Consider the following 20,793-nt stretch of genomic DNA (forward strand, 5'->3'; position numbering starts at 1 on the left):
CCCCTCCCCCAAATTTGAGGCACCTGTGGTTTTCTCGTTTGCCATGAAAGCGTCAAGGATATCCCCTTGGAGAGAAAATAAACGATAAAAAATGAGTAGGGCCAAGTTATCAACACAGTTCCTATCTACTTACGTCAGTACACAGAATAGTTTAGAAACATGTTGCTAACACAGCTACAAGATATTCCTAATCATACTGATTTGGCACGAGTTGAAAACTTGTAACCGGTTGCATTTATTACTGAAATGCACCTATATATAGCTTCCTTAGACGTAGTTCTTGCGTGATACTTTCCGGTAGACCTAGGTCAGGTAAGTGTAGAATCCGAAGCAATCTGTGTATTAGTTACTATGGTCATTTTACAGATTCTAATGGTGACAGTACGATGGAGTTGACACTCTTAACGTTTCAGATGAAAGGCCAGAGATGTGTGTTTATTTCAGACAAATTTCTTGCAGTAATATCAGTGTTGAAGAGCGGTTGGTAATATCTACGGCTAGTAATGACAAAGAACGGTTCTGCGTAAAAGGTAGACACTTGAATTTGCGCTGACCCTTACTTTCTGGCCTACCAATTGACACACAATAAATATATTAGTAGTCGACAGTAGTGCTTGTACGACTGACTTGCTCTGGTTTGAAATGTCTTGGTGAAACAATCAATTGGTCGTAGAAGACTTCAGACCGCCACATTGCTCCTAATTTCCTGTATCTGGATGCTTACTTCCGTACGTGTACTTATTACGGCAGCTCTCCAGACTGTGGTATTGGCAGCAGTTACTTTCTTAACGTTTCAACTGGAAGACACCTGAAATATGTATCTGTGTGAGAGGACGTTCTCACAGTAATACCTTTGTTAAAAAGCGGGTAGTAACACTTATCAATTAGTAGTGAAGAAACAACGCTCTTGCTTGAAAATCTGACACTTCAATTTGCACTGGGATTTGCTTTCTGGAGTAACATCTGACAGAGAATGAATACTAGTCATTGATAGATATACGACTGGTTTGCTCTGGTATGAAATTTCTTGGTAGAACAATCAATTGTTCATAGAAGACTTGAGATTGACACAGTTACTTGACAGGCACCCTTTATTGACTGCCCACGTCCCTCAAAATAAGGCGAACTGACCTCCCGAAGCAGGAAGACGGTGCTTCTAAAATGCCTTTCTCCGCTTAGAAAAAATCATTTTTAAGATTTTCTTGTTCAAAATCACTTTAGCTATTAACTGCAGTAGATAATATACAGATGCAGTACACCTGCTTGGTAGATACTGACAGCTCGATGATATCGTGTCATCCCAGGACCGACGGATTCTATAAAACGACGTCTAGAACCGCTGGAAAGCGCCGCGGAACAGCTACAAGACAGAAGAACTGTGCCCCATGACGTGGTCAATCATTCCTAGACGTCTGTTGTAACACATTGAACACCAGATATTTCTATTGGTGATTGAGGATGATGTAATGAACACAATTAGATCAATATTTACGTCATTTCCCGACCAATAATTATACGCATTACAAGTCGTATGGTTTTAGGTTTGGTAGTATCTGCAGCATGACGAAGCGATTAACCCTTATTTTCACTGGACTGTTACTCAGGTGTTGAAGTGCAGACATGGGTACACAAAACTCAAAACGGTTATTATATATTGACAGGGGCAGTCCACGCAGTGGTGCAGTTACGATGGTGCAGAAGACTTCAAGTAGTAAATTACGCGACGCTTTTGCCGAAAAACTATTTCACACAGAGAAGAAACAACCAACATATTGTGTACATTTACATTGCCATATTATATTATACAAGACTGTATTATATCTTTGCACATCTCTCCAGTGCCTTTTGTCAGTTAATGTCAGAGTCCCTCTCTCTGTCTTCCTCCTCAGCCAAGCCCGTATATCCTTCACCCCCACCCAAATATGAGGTTGATGGATTTTACCCCCACAATATTTCTTTAAGTATAGAAAGTATAACGTGCACTTAGTTTCGTTAAATTCGATCAGATACGCATGCATTTTACATCTCCTCCTGATATACACTCCTGGAAATGGAAAAAAGAACACATTGACACCGGTGTGTCAGACCCACCATACTTGCTCCGGACACTTCGAGAGGGCTGTACAAGCAATGATCACACGCACGGCACAGCGGACACACCAGGAACCGCGGTGTTGGCCGTCGAATGGCGCTAGCTGCGCAGCATTTGTGCACCGCCGCCGTCAGTGTCAGCCAGTTTGCCGTGGCATACGGAGCTCCATCGCAGTCTTTAACACTGGTAGCATGCCGCGACAGTGTGGACGTGAACCGTATGTGCAGTTGACGGACTTTGAGCGAGGGCGTATAGTGGGCATGCGGGAGGCCGGGTGGACGTATCGCCGAATTGCTCAACACGTGGGGCGTGAGGTCTCCACAGTACATCGATGTTGTCGCCAGTGGTCGGCGGAAGGTGCACGTGCCCGTCGACCTGGGACCGGACCGCAGCGACGCACGGATGCACGCCAAGACGGTAGGATCCTACGCAGTGCCGTAGGGGACCGCACCGCCACTTCCCAGCAAATTAGGGACACTGTTGCTCCTGGGGTATCGGCGAGGACCATTCACAACCGTCTCGATGAAGCTGGGCTACGGTCCCGCACACCGTTAGGCCGTCTTCCGCTCACGCCCCAACATCGTGCAGCCCGCCTCCAGTGGTGTCGCGACAGGCGTGAATGGAGGGACGAATGGAGACGTGTCGTCTTCAGCGATGAGAGTCGCTTCTGCCTTGGTGCCAATGATGGTCGTATGCGTGTTTGGCGCCGTGCAGGTGAGCACCACAATCAGGACTGCATACGACCGAGGCACACAGGGCCAACACCCGGCATCATGGTGTGGAGAGCGATCTCCTACACTGGCCGTACACCACTGGTGATCGTCGAGGGGACACTGAATAGTGCACGGTACATCCAAGCCGTCATCGAACCCATCGTTCTACCATTCCTAGACCGGCAAGGGATCTTACTGTTCCAACAGGACAATGCACGTCCGCATGTATCCCGTGCCACCCAACGTGCTCTAGAAGGTGTAGGTCAACTACCCTGGCCAGCAAGATCTCCGGATCTGTCCCCCATTGAGCATGTTTGGGACTGGATGAAGCGTCGTCTCACGCGGTCTGCACGTCCAGCACGAACGCTGGTCCAACTGAGGCGCCAGGTGGAAATGGCATGGCAAGCCGTTCCACAGGACTACATCCAGCATCTCTACGATCGTCTCCATGGGAGAATAGCAGCCGGCATTGCTGCGAAAGGTGGATATTCACTGTACTAGTGCCGACATTGTGCATGTTCTGTTGCCTGTGTCTATGTGCCTGTGGTTCTGTCAGTGTGATCATGTGATTTATCTGACCCCAGGAATGTGTCAATAAAGTTTCCCCTTCCTGGGACAATGAATTCACGGTGTTCTTATTTCAATTTCCAGGAGTGTATATTGCACATATATGCTTTGTCTGATTTCTTCTGTTTTACACCATACGACTCAAGAGAGGATGTTAAATTTACCTGTGATACTCACTTGTGCAGCTTGATATTACGTCACGTAACGCGGTGTCAAAATTATTGGCCCCCTTCAGTACTCATTCTCGCGATCTGCTTCGCGCGCTGAAGAACTCAAGCAAGGGACACATTGCACTTCACACTTTTAAACTTGCTCCAAACCAACTAAATACAGGGAATAAATACGAACAAGTCATTTCCAAACAGTTTCAAGTCACACCTTCTTGTCAACGACCCCTCCTCCCTCTCCCCCCCCCTAACTCCCTTCCACTTCCCCCCTCCCCTCACCTAGTAATGGTGGGCAATCATACTCCTATAGTATTTTGTACAAATAAAAACTCAGGAACCTAACAAATTTGGTTGAAAATGCTGCAGGTGATCCTGAATTATGCTTCAGTGTCACCTACTTTCCATTCCAAACCCTCTGGGATGTACTTGGCTTCTGACCTGACAGTGCTCCTTTCCAGGCAGTTAGTAAGTAGTAAATCGCCGATTCTTTAACTCATTCAGACCCTCTGGCTACAATTGTGTACATTAACTTTTACAGTCTGTTAGCTGCAACAAAAGTATTTCTTCCATAAGCGAACCTGAGCTGCACACTTGTAAATGTTTAACCCTTTTCATCAAGCGCAACTGCTGCCAACCGTTGGGCATCACTATAAAAATATCAGTAAGTCAATGTAGCAGTGTGCAGCAACTCGTGACCACCAGAATACATGATTCGCTATATTCCAGTGTAGAATTGAATATTGCTGTTGTTATTTTACATGGAAATTATTAAAAGATCATTTTACTATTTATTACAATAGGCAAAATTTCACAATTAGTTATTTTAGTCCTTAAAGTGAAGCCAAGTGTACGAAGTACGTGTAGGAAACGGGTACATATTTTTGTATAAATCTTGCTCCTAACATCATTACCAAATCACATAAGACTACTACCACATAAAGAAAAATTTTTCTTCCTCCAAAAAAATTTCGGGTCTTAAAGGGTTAAAGAATCGCATTTCCCTGTATAAAACAGCTTCAAAGTCCTGGTTACCTTACAAATCAATTAACGGGTTAAACATCTCATGCTAAGCATGAAAGCGAGAAAAAGTTTAGAAAGGTTTTAAATTATGTTTGAAGTTTTTTGGATGTCGCTAAGTGCACTTATTATCAATTACTGAATGGGTATAGTCTGGATAATTTATGCTCAGTTTCAAGAAAACGTACTTTTGCAAGCATCTGGTTATTTATGACGTCATATCTGGTAAAATACGTGTTGTATGATTCTACAATTTTAATGGTGCCTGAAGAGGGGCTGCAGTCTTTTCAGTAGTTGTATGGACTCTGTTGCAGATGCTAAAGGTGGCAGGGGTAGAATATACCGAGCTAAATGCTATTTAAAACTTATACAGAAAGCAGATAGCAGCTATACGAGTCGAGAGGCACGAAAGGGAAGCAGTTGTTGAGAAGGGAGTTAGGCAGGGTTGTAGTCTATCCCGATGTTATACAACCTATACATTGCCCAAGATAATAAGAGAAACAATAGAAAAATTTTGGAAAACTAATTAAAGTCTAGGAAGAAGAGATAAAACTCTGAAAATTGCCGATGCCATTTTAATTCTGTCAGAGACAGCAAAGGACGTAGAAGAGCAGTTGAAAGGAGTGGAGAATGTCTCAAAGGACGATTTAAGATGAACGTCAACAAAAGCAAAAGGAGTCTACTCGGATGTTGTCCAATTAAATCATGTGATGTTGGGGGAATTAACTTAGCAACTGAGACATATAAAGTAGTAGATGGGTTTTGCTATTTGGGAAGGAAAATAACTGATGATAGTAGAGTAGGGAGGATATAAATTGCAGACTGGCAATCGCAAGAAACGCGTTTCTGGAGAAGAGAAATTTGTTAACATCGAGTATAGATTTGAGTGTCCGGAAGTCCTTTCTGAAAATATTTGTATTGAGTGTAGACAGTTTAGACAAGAAGAGAATAAAAGCATTTGAAATGTGGTGCTACAGAAGAATGCTCAACATTAGATGAGTAACCACGTAGCTAATGAGGTGATACTGAGTAGAATTGAGGAGAAGAGAAATTAGTTCAAAAATGGTTCAAATGACTCCAAGCACTATGGTACTTCACATCTGAGGTCATCAGTCGCCTAAACTTAGAACTACTTAAACCTAACTAACCTAACGAAATCACACACATCCATGACCGAGCCAAGATTCTAACCTGCGACTGTAGCAGCAGCTTGATTCCGGACTGAAGCGCCTTGAACCGATCGGCAACAGAGGCCGGCGAGAAATTTGTGATACCAATCGAATAGAAGAAGGAATTGGCTGGTAGGACACATTCTGGGGCATCAAGAGATGGAGGGAAACGTGGTGGAGTAAAAATCATAGAGGGAGACCAAGAGATGAATAGAGTAAACAGATTCAGAAGTACGCAGACTGCAGTAGTTACTTGGAGGTGAAGAGGCTTGCACAGGATAGAGTAGCTTAGAGAGCTGCATCAAATCTGTCTTTGGGCTGAAGAGCACAACAACAACAACACACTTCATGAACAGAGAAAGTCTAGTAAGCGACAAGCTTTTCCCCTTTAATTATTTTCTGGAGTCGGTTATGATCCCCAAAGTGCTTCTTTCCAGACAGCAAGTGACATGGGCAAACATTTTGATTAAATCGATCCATCTGTTCAGAAGATGGTAAACATAAATACGTACATTAGTAGTCTATATATTTGAGCGTGTGTTATTTAGACTTAAAACATGTAGTATATACAGGGAGAGGCAACTAACACAGTCCACTCCAAATACATCTGTGAGGAGGAAATTTATTGAGGTGCAGTTTTCGACAAGTTACAGCTCGTTAGATGTTGATCATCTACGGCATGCTAGTAGGTTTCATAATGGAGTTGCTGAATTACGACACCTATTTTACTTTCCTCAAGTAACAACATATTTCGTTTGTGAAAACGGAAAGAGGCGTCAAATATAACATCGGCGACTCAGCATCTGTAGAATTTGAGCAAATATTAACAAGATGACATTGCCGCAAAACACTGACAAATAGGAAAATATCTCCCGTAAGTTATTTCTGTGCGAAATGTGAGCAAACACCTAACTCATGCATGGTTCTTATGTTTATTTGTGAGCAATCCTGTCAGCCAGTGCTTTGCTTTTATTGTGGTCAGATAACTTGCTTATGAAGCTATTCAGAGTTTCACAAAGTTACAACATTCGAAAAAGCGGATATGTTTCTCGTTTATACTGAATGTCGTCAAGCTGTAAGAGCACCAGTGAGGTCACATGCAGAAAAGTATCCTGATCCAGGTAAGCGCTCACGATCTGGTTTGGCATACATTGTAAGGAAATTCATGGAACAGCGGGTGTCCCCCCGAGGGGCTCAGCATTCAGTTGCTGAGTACAGGCTTGGCGACCCCGGGGTCCTGAGCTGGGGACTGGTCAGCGCCGCCAGTCTCCTGTCACCGTAATTCCCGGACATGCTTCAGCGACCACCGTATGGTGCGGCTGTGGAATATTGTGTGCTGCGGGGAATGGTAATCTTGGCTTGACCGCCTGGATTGCGAGGAAGGTCAACCTCTATAAAAAACCCTCAGTCTTACGGTGTGCTGCGAGCCTATAAGATGCATGGCTGTTGCGGTGGAACAGTCGCAAGCAAGCAACCTCTGGGGCACCTGCCGCACCCCAGTTGTATAAGACTTACTCAGGCATGCGGGGCTCTGTCTGAGCGGATCTTTAGTTCCCTAGCTGCTCGTGGGACCGCAATGGACCCTTCGACCTCTAGGTTTCCCCCTCCCAGTGGATTGCGTGGGCCACTGGTAGGACAACACACCCCATCGAAAAAGCAACTTCGTGTCGCGAGTCCTCCAGCGCCTGGTGTTACTAGAGATTTATCAGACTGTCGTAACAGCGCACATGCTGATAACCTGAATGTGTTTTTGATTGTCAAATGTAAGGAGGGTAGCTTTGAGAGAGTTTCTCCCTTTTACATCCACAAGGGTCTTGAGGGAATTGCAGGAACACTGAAATCTGTGAAGCGACTGCACAATGAGACTTTGTTAGTTGAGACTTCTAGTTCCCGTCAAGTCGCTTCTCTTCGGAAAGCAACCTGTCTCGGAGAGTACGCTATCGAGACCGAGCTCCATTCCACTTTCAACTATAGTAAGGGTGTTGTGACATGTAGGGACTTGGTGGATATCCCCAAAGACGAGATGAAATCTGAGTGGGCTGACGAAGGTATTGTTGGTGTGCAGCATATTATGAAACGAATCGATGGGGACCTAGTCAAATCCGACTCGTTTATTCTCACGTTCAGTTGCCCGAGACTCCCATAGCATGTTAAAGTGGGTTTCTTACGTTTGTCAGTACAGCCATATTTCCCCAACCCAATGCGCTGTTTTAAATGTCAGCGCTTTGGGCTTACTACCTTGGGGTGCAATGGGATAGCCACTTTTGGTAAATGTGGTCAGCCTGCCCATGAAGGAGCCGATTATTCATCGCCTGTGAAGTGCGTAAAATTGCTCTGGGAGTCACCCTGTCTGGAGCCAGGTCTGTACCATCTATCTCGAGGAACGGAAGATACAGGAGATCAAAACATCTAAGCGCATCCCCTATGGTGAGGCCAAGAAACCGTTACAATTGGCCACTGTTGCCACACAAACGGAGGTTGCAAGTGTCAGCACTAATACCTGCATTTGCCAGTGCACTTGTGCTGCTGCGGTTGTTTTGCAACCTGCAGCTCTCCCCACAACGTCGGAAAGGTCATGGTTGCTGACATTGTGGCACTTCCTGCCCCTCCCCATATGACGCCATCTGCCCAGGCGAGTAAAGCTCCAACTGTTGAGAAGGTTCTGCATTCTAAGCGCCCCCCCCCCCCCAAGACAAAGACGCTGAAGGTGAAGGTTTAGCCACCTGAGGAGACTAGTCAGGGTCAGTCCGATGACGAGGCCATCGTACTGTCTGACATTTCCCTTGAGTCGTCTTCAGAGCTGATGGACATTGATGTCGACCGGGAGCGATCTTCTCGCCCCAGGAATAAATCTCCGGCCTGTACAGGCTCTCCTCCAAACCACAGAGGCAGGGTGAAAGTTCAGCCACCCTGATCACTGAGTCCCATATTACAGTGGAACCTGAATGGGCTTAGGACGCATGTGGCCGAATTACAACTCCTTGTACGAGAGTGCCCCTTGTGCTTATGTCTCCTAGAGACACATTTTCGGGACGCTAATGCTCCTTCTTTACATGGCTATACCGTATGTCGAAAAGATGATCTGATGGGGAAAAGGGCAAAGGGTGGTGTTGCGGTTTTTGTCCGTGACATGCACCACTCATCTGAGCTCCCTCCCGTTACGGACTTGCAAGCAGCTGCATTTGACCTTCTTGTGGGGCGGAGGCTCACAGTGTGTTCCGTTTACTTACCATCTCAGGCTGCAATAGACTCTGAGGCTCATTTCTCCTTCTGGGGGACTTCAATGCTCATACTGTCTTATGGAGCTCTACGACTACTTGCCCCAGGGGTCGCGCTCTGGAAAGCCTCATGACGTCCGACGAACTGTGCATCCTTAACTCTGGTGCTCCCACTCATTTCTGTACTGCTTCTGGGTCGTCGTCAGCTATTGACCTTTCCTTTTGCTCTCCATCACTCGCGGATTCTGCTCTGTGGGAGGTTGCTGCTGACCTCCATTCTAGTGACCACTTCCCCCTTTGGATTCGCCTCCTGGATGAGGCTGTGGCATTACAAGTGCCGCCTCACCTCTGCAGAGCTGACTGGGCACTTTTCAGCCATCTGGCTGGAACACCATACCAGCGTTCACGAATGGGTCGACCTTGTTACAGCTGTGATCTCCCATGCTGCTGAATTGTCATCCCACGGACTTCCGGTCATCCTAAGAGGCGTCCTGTCCCTTGGTGGACCACTGAGTGCCGCTCAGCCATCCGAGCCCGCCGTGCAGCTCTGCGCCGCTTCAAGTGCCGTCCCTCAGCTGACAATCTTGTGGCCTTTCGGGTGGCAAGGGCCAAGGCGCGGCGAGTGATTAAAGAGAGCAAAAGACGGTCATGGCAATTGTTCTTGAACTCCATCTCCCGCTCCACTAGTTCTACGAAAGTATGGGAAGCCATCAGGAGGATTTCCGGGAAACGCATCCAACTACCTGTCACGGCATTGCTGCATCAGGGATGTCTCCTTACGGCGCCGAGAGACATTGCCCAGACGCTGGCCATGCATTTTGCGGAATCTACCGCCACTATTAACTGTGATCCAGATTTCTGCCGCTACCGCACTGCCATCGAGAAGGGTCACTTGGACTTTCGGTCTCCAAATTCTGAACCCTACAACCGCCCCTTCACAATGTGGGAACTTGATTCGGCGCTGTCTGTGGCTCGCGATACTGCGCCCGGTCACGATCAAACCCGGTACAGCATGCTGCAGCACTTGTTGCTGCCATCCAAGTAAGTTCTCCTGAATTGTTTTAATATGATATGGTTATCCGGCCCGTTCTCTGACTCATGGAGGGAGGCGATTTTCATTCCCCTCCTCAAACCGGGGAAGGACCGAAAGCATCCCAGTAGTTATCGGAGTATTCCTTTGACGCGCTGTGTCGGGAAGACGTTGGAAAGCATGGTCAACCGTCGCCTGGTTTGGCTGCTCGAGACCAGGCAGCTCCTTAGCCACTCTCAGTGTGGCTTTCTGAGATGTCATTCAACTATAGACAACTTGATCCTGCTTGAGGCGGCTATCCAGCAGGCCTTCCTAAGTAACCAGCATCATCTAGGTGTATTCTTTGACATTAATAAGGCGTATGACACTACTTGGCGCCGCCTTATCCTCAATCAACTCCATCAGTGGGGCTTTCGTGGCCATCTTCCCATCTTCATTCGGTCCTTTCTTCCCACCACCTCTTTCGATATCGGGTTGGAAATGTGCTATCTGATTTGTACGTGCAGCAGAATGGTGTTCCTCAGGGAAGCGTTTTAAGTGTCACCCTCTTTGCAGTCGCCATTCACAGTATCACGTCCACTATCTGGAGTCCAGCCCAGTGCTCGTTGTTTGTGGACGATTTTGCTGTTTTCTGTTCTTCATCCGGTCTTGTCACTGCTAGTCGGCAGTTGCAGCTTACGATAAAGCGATTAGAGGCATGGACTGCGAAAATGGGTTTTACCTTCTCTGCAGACAAATATGTGTGGGTTCATTTTAATCGTTCTCGACGACTTTTTACCCCCCTCCCCCCTGAATTGCGTCTGAGGGACACTGAGCGACACTATGAGGCTCCTGGGCCTCACTTTTGTTTCCAAGTTGTCGCGGTTGCCGCACCTTAAAGACCTCAAGGTGCGGGCCCTGAAGGCGCTGAATATTTTGAAGTGTCTGAACCATTGGTCCTGGGGAGCAGATCGGGCGCGTCTGCTGCAGTTTTATAGGGCTTTCGTCCGATCGCGTCTTGACTATGGATGCACCGTGTTATGGGTCAGCGAGGACTTCGTATCTGAAGGTTCTTGACGCAGTGCGTCATGAGGGTACCAGGCTGGCCACTGGTGCCTTCCATACCAGTCACATCCCCAGCCTGTGTGCTGAGGCAGGGGAACCGCCGCTCGCCATCCGGTGGAAACTCCTCATGGTGCGACGGGTGTGTCAATTCCTTGCCTGTCCTACCTCCCCTGCTTACCCTACCGTTGCCCGACCGCCTATGGAACGTCTATTTTCCAGTCGTCCCAGGGCAACGAGACCATTTAGGATTCGTGCCGAACATTTGCTTGAGTCCCTTGGTGTGGAGCGTGTGGCACCCAGGGTTTTACCCGCCTGCCTCCCTGGTTGTTCCAGAGGCCCAGCGTCCTTTTAGACTTGTCAGAGTACCGAAGGAGCTGCACTTCTGCGTTTTACGATATTTTTAACCAGCATCCCGACCATGTACCAGTATTTACGGATGTTGTTTTCCTTGATCGAGGCGTCAAGTTACGGCTTCCTGCGGCGTTTACAATCTTTGATGCCGAATTATTTGCGATCTTACGGGCATTGGAGCAGATGAGATGTGTTCCCAGTCTTGAGTTTCTCATCTGATCTGCCTCCCTGAGTGCCCTTCAGACCATGCAACACTTGTACCCAGCGGTTACGGTCGTCCAGAACATCCGTGATGCCCTACTCCACCTGCAACGGCAGGGGAAGGAGTTTTCTTTCTGCTGGGTGCTGGGACACGTGGGTATTAGGGGAAACGAACTGGCGGATGTGGCTGCCAAAGATGCATGTTCCCTCCCTCACGTTGTTGAATGTGCCGTCCCCCTCAGTGCTGTTACCTCCCTTTTGCGTTTTCGTGTTATGCGTCAATGGGAAGAGGAGTGGCTGGCAGTCGGTGAAAACAGGCTGCGTCTAGTCAAGGCCACCACGCGGCCATGGCGTACGTCCTACCAGTCATTCAGGCGGGATGAGGTTCTCCTCACTCGCCTCCGCACCGGGCACAGTCCCTTAAGGCATCGTTTTTTACTCCGACGGGAGGACCCCCCAATCTGCAGTGCTTGTGACGTCCACATTATTGTCCGCCACATTTTACTTGACTGTCTTTTATTCTCTGACCAAAGGGCGGTGGTTTCCTTGCCACCGGATTTGCCCTCTATTTGCAAGACGACGCAACGACTGTGGTTAAGATCTTACGGTTTTGTGTCCTGTCCATTTTGTTGCCTCGGATATTAGGGAGAGGATTTTAATGTGCTGCTGGGTGACTAGCTCACCCAGGTTTTAGGTACGCGGTCCGCCAGTCACTATCACCTACTTGTTTCATTTCGATTTCTGTTCTCTTTTCCTTGTGTTTCCTTTCCTTTTTTAGTGCGTTTCTTCTCCTATTGCCGGCCGTTGTGGCCGTGCGGTTCTGGGCGCTTCAGTTTGGAACCGCGTGACCGCTCCGGTCGCAGGTTCGAATCCTGCCTCGGGCATGGATGTGTGTCATGTCCTTAGGTTAGTTAGGTTTAAGTAGTTCTAAGTTCTAGGGGACTGATGACCATAGATGTTAAGTCCCATAATGCTCAGAGCCATTTCTTCTCCTCTTGTTTTGCCTCTGTATGTGAGGATTTGGAACTGCGTCAGGTCTGTGTCTTTTAGCCGTTCTCCTTGTTCCCTGTCCTTCTTCGTCCCTTCACCGCATGTGTTCCTGTTTCTATGCGTTTGGGCGCTGATGACCACGCAGTTGAGCGCCCGAAAGCCTCAAACCACACACACGCAACAGAGGGTGTGCAGAATAAATTACGCCTACTGGGAACGGGAACTGAAGAGAGAAATGCAATTGACCTTTTACCATATCCACACGGTGCTGCAACACAGTTTGAGTATGCGAGTAGAATAAACAGAAGAAGTAGTCTACGAATATCACAGTACAATTATATGAACTTCATGCTTTCAACTTTTAGCTCCATGGCAGAATGGTGACCACGAAAACTGCAAATTTTCTCCAAGCAAAATTTTCTATATAATGCTCAGCGAGTCAATTTTCAATATGCTGTACTTATCGGGCCATAATAAATGAAGGCCCCGAGAAGTGGGTAAGCAACGACCTTGGTATGTAAAAGTGTGGTGGGGGCCTTCGCGAATAGCATAATAGGTTTGCAATTTTATTGATGAATGTGCAGTTTCCCGCCGAAACCCAGCCGCTGTTATCGAATGATAGCCCACTGTATCTAAGGCAATCCATATATGGTATCTACGTATCGAATGGTACCCGACAAGGTAATTAAAACAGGAGCTCAATGAAACACCGACGGTTCTAGAAGAAATGAAACGCTGGGAAGCGAAAAGTATTATCGTATCGCCAGAATCGCAATTTAGCTTTCATTAATGCTGAAGATCAGAATTTGAATTCTGGATTTGGGTGTCACAATGATAAACTCACGAACAGTATTCGAATTACGTAATTACGTGTTTGTTAACATTTTGTACAGATGTGATGTTTCTTCTCCCGACGCAGAGACAGTATATCCTACGGCGTACTTTTAGTACTGTTCTATTAAGTTGCACACATGCTTTTAAGTGGAAGTCTTCTTCAAAGACTCATTGTAATTCTACAGTAAGAACTGACAATAAGTCTGTGAGATAGTTTGCCAGCTATAAACTATAAAAGTAACTTGTGTAAGTCAGAAAATTTGCCACATTACCCACTATAGCTTACTGAAAAATGCAAGACGATTTGTTACTCGGAAAATTATCGGTGGTATCGGTGGCAAATGTTAAAGTAACATTTTTCGAGACTGTTTTATGTGATTTATAACGAACAATACAATGAGTGAATAATTTCGACTTGAACACAGACTCGGCAATCAACATTAAATATTCCACGCATACACCTAGGACTAATGCCAATACATCAAATCTACAGAGATCTTTATTTTTCGTTTCCATCTAGTTAAATTTTATAGGGTACTGAATGTCATTTACAAAATATTCACAGGCAGTTACGAGATGGGACCTCGCGTGTCGACGTTTGCGTTGCTGGTGCTGCTGCTGGTGGCGGCTGCTGACGCTCAACACAAGTCAAGCCACGCCACGAGGCACGGCGGTCGAATCAGAGCGGCCCACAGGGCCGGCAAGGCGTCCCCAGTGACGAGGAGCAAGGGCGCTTCCGAGGAGCCGCTGCTGGTCACCATCAAGGCCGCCAAAGAGCTCGAATTCGACTTCGGAGACGATGGGACGCTGGAGAAGGAAATGAAGGCAACCGGACGCTACGACCCTAAAATGGTCGCTGGATACGACGTAACAAGTAAGAATCCCAGTTAGAAATACGTTTCTCATATTTCTTGTCATTACGTATTTGATATCGCATGATGCTGATCGTGTCGAAACAGGTGACCAGAAGGTAACCTTGTCGTGCTATTTCCTACAAAGGGTAGTATAATAAGGGAACCAGAAGAACGTTATCGAGCAATATACGATCTGTCAAGTTAGATTTAGAAAGTGACTCTTCAAGCTTTTCCGGCTGATATGTTGTAAATAGTATTCACGCGTTTGCCGCCAGATCACGCTATGCAAATTTCACAATATTTCTTCGGAGCCACTGTCCTACATGATCAGATGGTTCAGCGTTGCTGGTGGCTAGATACGACTGACGGTATCCCAACGTCGACGCCCCGTTTCTAGAACACGGGCGTGAAGAATGCGCATGCGCGTTTACCAAACAGATAGACTGTGCCATGTCCAAACTCCCTCTGCCGAAAATTGCAGAGCGGTTCTCCTGCGCGTGCGCTGTACGCTACGCTTGCCAACAGTGCGGCCAGACGTAACTCCCCTACGGCCGTACTAGACCAGTGTTATGACGCGTCTCTTAGCAATGAATCTCGATTGTCACATCGTGATTTGATAGCAGTCAATGCAGGGTTCCAGGCTGAGCTAAGTTGAAACCCCGCATCCCTGTTGATGAGATGATCGGCTGTACGGATCTCAAATGCTTCGATTCTCTTCTGTTCCGGTTTTCCCACAGTCCATGTTTCACTACCATACAATGCTGTGCTCCAGACGGACACCCTCAGAAATTTCTTCCTCAAAGTAAGGCCGGTATTTGATATTAGTAGACCATTCTTGGCCAGAAATGCCTTTTTTGCCATAGCGAGTCTACTTCTGATGTCCTCCTTGCTCCGTTTGTCATTGGTTATTTTACTGCCTAGGTAGCAGAATTCCTTAACTTCATTGACTTGGTGACCATCAATCCTGATGTTAAGTTTCTCGCTGTTCTCATTTCTACTACTTCTCATTACCTTCGTCTTTCTCCGATTTACTCTCAGACCATACTGTGTACTCATTAGACTGTTCATTCCGTTCAGCAGATCATTTAATTCTTCTTCACTTTCACTCAGGATAGCAATGTCATCAGCGAATCGTATCATTGATATCCTTTCACCTTGTATTTTAATTCCACTCCTGAACCTTTCTTTTACTTCCATCATTGCTTCCTCGATGTACAGATTGAAGAGTAGGGGCGAAAGGCTACAGCCTTGTCTTACACCCTTCTTCATAAGAGCACTTCGTTCTTGATCGTCCACTCTTATTATTCCCTCTTGGTTGTTGTACATATTGTTTATGACCCGTCTCTCCCCATAGCTTACCCCTACTTTTTTTCAGAATCTCGAACAGCTTGCACCATTTTATATTGTTGAACGCTTTTTCCAGGTCGACAAATCCTATGAAAGTGTCTTGATTTTTCTTTAGCCTTGCTTCTATTATTAGCCGTAACGTCAGAATTGCCTCTCTCGTCCCTTTACTTTTCCTAAAGCCAAACTGATCGTTACCTAGCACATTCTAAATTTTCTTTTCCATTCTTCTGTATATTATTCTTGTAAGCAGCTTCTATGCATGAGCTGATAAGCTGATTGTGCGATAATTCTCGCGCTTGTAAGCTCTTACCGTCTTCGGAATTGTGTTGATGATGCTTTTCCGAAAGTCAGATGGTATATCGCCAGACTCATATATTCTACACACCAACGTGAATAGTCGTTTTGTTGCCACCTCCCCCAATGATTTTAGAAATTCTGATGGAATGTTATCTATTCCTTCTGCCTTATTTGACCGTAAGTCCTCCAAAGCTCTTCTAAATTCCGATTCTGATACTGGATCCCCTATCTCTTCCAAATCGACTCCTGTTTCTTCTTCTATCACATCAGACAAATCTTCATCTTCATAGAGGCTTTCAGTGTATTCTTTCCACCTATAGCCCTCTCCTCTGCATTCAACAGTGGAATTCCCGTTGCACTCTTAATGTTACCGCCGTTGCTTTTAATGTCACCAAAGGTTGTTTTGACTTTCTGTATGCTGAGTCTGTCCTTCCGACAATCATATCTTTTTCGATGTCTTCACATTTTTCCTGCAGCCATTTCGTCTGCACTTCCTATTTATTTCATTCCTCAGCGACTTGTATTTCTGTATTCCTGATTTTCCCGTAACATGTTTGTACTTCCTACTTTCATCAATCAACTGAAGTATTTATTCTGTTACCCATGGTTTCTTCGCAGCTACCTTCTTTGTACCTATGTTTTCCTTCCCAACTTCTGTGATGGCCCTTTTTAGAGATGTCCATTCCTCTTCAACTGTACTGCCTACTGCGCTATTCCTATTGCTGTATCTATAGCGTTAGAGAACTTCAAACGTATCTCGTCATTCCTTAGTACTTCCGTATCCCACTTCTTTGCGTATTGATTCTTCCTGACTAATGTCTTGAACTTCAGCCTACTCTTCATCACTACTATATTGTGATCTGAGTCTATATTTGGTCCTGGGTACGCCTTACAATCCAGTATCTGATTTCGGAATCTCTGTCTGACCATGATGTAATCTAATTGAAATCTTCCCGTATCTCCCGGCCTTTTCCAAGTATACCTCCTCCTCTTGTGATTCTTGAACAGTGTATTCGCTATTACTAGCTGAAACTTGGTACAGAACTCCATTAGTCTTTCTCCTCTTTCATTCCTTGTCCAAAGCCCATATTATCCTGTAACCTTTTCTTCTACTCCTTCCCCTACAACTGCATTCCAGTCGCCCAGGACTATTAGATTTTCGTCCCCCTTTACATACTGCATTACCCTTTCAATATCCTCGTACACTTTCTCTGTCTGTTCATCTTCAGCTTGCGACGTCGGCTTGTATACCTGAATTATCGTTGTCGGTGTTGGTCTGCTGTCGATTCTGATTTCAACCACCCAGTCACTGAGCCCTACCTTTGTATTCATAACGAATCCTACACCTGTTATACCATTTTCTGCTGCTGTTGACATTAACCGATACTCATCTGACCAGAAATCCTTGTCTTCCTTCCACTTCACTTCACTGACCCCTACTATATCTAGAATGAGCGTTTGCATTTCCCTTTTCAGATTTTCTAGTTTCCCTACCACGTTCAGGCTTCTGACATTCCACGCCCCGACTCGTAAAACGTTATCCTTTCGTTGATTACTCAATCTTTTCTCATGCTAACATCCCCCTTGGCAGTCCCCTCCCGGAGATCCGAATGGGGGACTATTCCGGAATCTTTTGCCAATGGAGAGATCATCATGACACTTCTTCAATTACAGGCCACATGTCCTGTGGATACACGTTACGTGTCTTTAATGCAGTGGTTTCCATTGCCTTCTGCATCCTCATGTCGTTGATCATTGCTGATTCTTCCGCCTTTAGAGGCAATTTCCCACCCCTAGGACAAGAGAGTGCCCTGAACCTCTATCCACTCCTCCGCCCTCTTTGACAAGGCCGTTGGCAGAATGAGGCTGATATCTTATGCCGGAAGTCTTCGGCCGCCAATGCTGATTATTTATCAAAATTTAGACAGCGGCGGGGATCGAACCCGGGAACGAAGACGTTTTGATTATGAATCAAAGACGCTACCCCTAGACCACGGATATGTATTGCTCCCTTAGTGACCCAGTCCCGGAAATATGGTGCCGGAGATAAAACTTCCGTCTTTTCATAAATCATGCGATGTCCTGTATTCAGACAGTGTTCCGCAATAGCTGACTTTCCAGGTTGACGAAGGTGTGTATGACGCTGATGTTCATCGCAGCGTTCTTGTACTGCGCGGCATGTCTGGCCTATATACTCTGCCCCACATTGACAAGGAATCCTGTACACACATTTCCTCAGGCCAAGGCCATTCTTAACCGAGCCCAACAGGTTTCTTAGTTTTGCAGATGGTTGGAAAACAGATTTAATTCCATATCTTCCGAGGACTCTTTCGGTTCTTAATGACATGGCACCAAAATACGTCAAACAGGCCATAGTGGTATGTGTTTTCGTATCTTCATTCTGCTCCATAGACTGAACTCTCCTGGACCTGAATGCATTACGTATCTGTCTCTCAGAATAACCGTTCAGTCGGAACATTGTCTTCAATGTTGTATTTCACCCGACAGGCCTTCATGATCAGATACCACATGTGTTCTATGAACTAACTTACGTAAGGCACTACCGTTTTGTGCAGGATGATGGCAGCTTGTGGCCTGCAGATATACACTCCTGGAAATGGAAAAAAGAACACATTGACACCGGTGTGTCAGACCCACCATACTTTCTCCGGACACTGCGAGAGGGCTGTACAAGCAATGATCACACGCACGGCACAGCGGACACACCAGGAACCGCGGTGTTGGCCGTCGAATGGCGCTAGCTGCGCAGCATTTGTGCACCGCCGCCGTCAGTGTCAGCCAGTTTGCCGTGGCATACGGAGCTCCATCGCAGTCTTTAACACTGGTAGCATGCCGCGACAGCGTGGACGTGAAACGTATGTGCAGTTGACGGACTTTGAGCGAGGGCGTATAGTGGGCATGCGGGAGGCCGGGTGGACGTACCGCCGAATTGCTCAACACGTGGGGCGTGAGGTCTCCACAGTACATCGATGTTGTCGCCAGTGGTCGGCGGAAGGTGCACGTGCCCGTCGACCTGGGACCGGACCGCAGCGACGCACGGATGCACGCCAAGACCGTAGGATCCTACGCAGTGCCGTAGGGGACCGCACCGCCACTTCCCAGCAAATTAGGGACACTGTTGCTCCTGGGGTATCGGCGAGGACCATTCGCAATCGTCTCTATGAAGCTGGGCTACGGTCCCGCACACCGTTAGGCCGTCTTCCGCTCACGCCCCAACATCGTGCAGCCCGCCTCCAGTGGTGTCGCGACAGACGTGAATGGAGGGACGAATGGAGACGTGTCGTCTTCAGCGATGAGAGTCGCTTCTGCCTTGGTGCCAATGATGGTCGTATGCGTGTTTGGCGCCGTGCAGGTGAGCGCCACAATCAGGACTGCATACGACCGAGGCACACAGGGCCAACACCCGGCATCATGGTGTGGGGAGCGATCTCCTACACTGGCCGTACACCACTGGTGATCGTCGAGGGGACACTGAATAGTGCACGGTACATCCAAACCGTCATCGAACCCATCGTTCTACCATTCCTAGACCGGCAAGGGAACTTGCTGTTCCAACAGGACAATGCACGTCCGCATGTATCCCGTGCCACCCAACGTGCTCTAGAAGGTGTAAGTCAACTACCCTGGCCAGCAAGATCTCCGGATCTGTCCCCCATTGAGCATGTTTGGGACTGGATGAAGCGTCGTCTCACGCGGTCTGCACGTCCAGCACGAACGCTGGTCCAACTGAGGCGCCAGGTGGAAATGGCATGGCAAGCCGTTCCACAGGACTACATCCAGCATCTCTACGATCGTCTCCATGGGAGAATAGCAGCCTGCATTGCTGCGAAAGGTGGATATACACTGTACTAGTGCCGACATTGTGCATGCTCTGTTGCCTGTGTCTATGTGCCTGTGGTTCTGTCAGTGTGATCATGTGATGTATCTGACCCCAGGAATGTGTCAATAAAGTTTCCCCTTCCTGGGACAATGAATTCACGGTGTTCTTATTTCAATTTCCAGGAGTATACATCTGTATGCGTTGGCTTGCGGTAGACGCTGTGTCCCAAGGTTACATCTGCTTTCCTTAGTACCAAAACATCAAGAAAACGTAAAGTACCATCCTTTCCCACTTCCATTGTGAAGTTTATATGATGATACATTTGTGATGTGGCCACATGGACTTGATACTCTAACTACATTTCTTCAGCATCTCAATTCACTCCATCCGAATATAAACTGTGGGAGATGCGTTATTTAGCATATTATACTACGTTTTAGACTGAAATGGGCATATATTGCAGAAAACATCAAAGCCACAATTGGACGAATAAACACGCGTAAATGTCTGTGTGTAAGAGTTTGTAAGGAAATAAAATTAAATGATCGCAGGAGCACATTTGTAGACAATATAGGTGGTAAGCTTGTGTTCATTGATCAGATGCTTGAAAAGTGTGATCGCATAGGCACAGCTGCACACAAAGCAGGTGGTAGAATTCTTTGGTAGACAATCACACTACAAAGAAGGTTATTTAAAGTGAGTCGTGCGGCCTGCACTCGAATGTTGCTCTAGTGCGTCGGACCCATACCAAAGAGGGTCAACAGGTGATGTTCACCAAATAATATGAAGGGCAGTTGGAATGGTCAACAGTTTGTTTGAGTCACAGAAGAGCGTCACGATAATGCTGAAAAACCTTACTGGCTAGATGCTTGAAGACAGCTGGATCTGCCGACCGGTATGGCCGAGCGGTTCTAGGCGCTACAGTCTGGAACCGCGCGACCGCTACGGTCGCAAGTTCGAATCCTGCCTCGGGCATGGATGTGTGTCATATCCTTAGGTTAGTTAGGTTTAAGTAGTTCTAAGTTCTAGGGGACTGATGACCTCAGAAGTTAAGTCCCATA

At 46.8% G+C, this 20,793-nt stretch overlaps 1 protein-coding gene across 1 annotated transcript in view; it reads left to right on the forward strand.

Moving 5' to 3' along the window:
• Positions 1 to 282: 282 nt before the first annotated feature.
• Positions 283 to 20,793, forward strand: part of LOC124788243 (protein yellow-like) — a 34,711-nt gene continuing 14,200 nt past the window's right edge. The window contains exons 1-2 of the mRNA XM_047255425.1: positions 283 to 312; positions 13,959 to 14,267. Of these exons, the coding sequence (XP_047111381.1) occupies positions 13,970 to 14,267 (298 nt within the window). The 5' untranslated portion in view covers positions 283 to 312; positions 13,959 to 13,969. The remainder of the gene's footprint in view (positions 313 to 13,958; positions 14,268 to 20,793) is intronic.

This window comes from Schistocerca piceifrons, chromosome 3 (genome assembly GCF_021461385.2).
Source record: "Schistocerca piceifrons isolate TAMUIC-IGC-003096 chromosome 3, iqSchPice1.1, whole genome shotgun sequence".
In the NCBI taxonomy this organism is placed as follows: Eukaryota; Metazoa; Arthropoda; class Insecta; order Orthoptera; family Acrididae; genus Schistocerca; species Schistocerca piceifrons.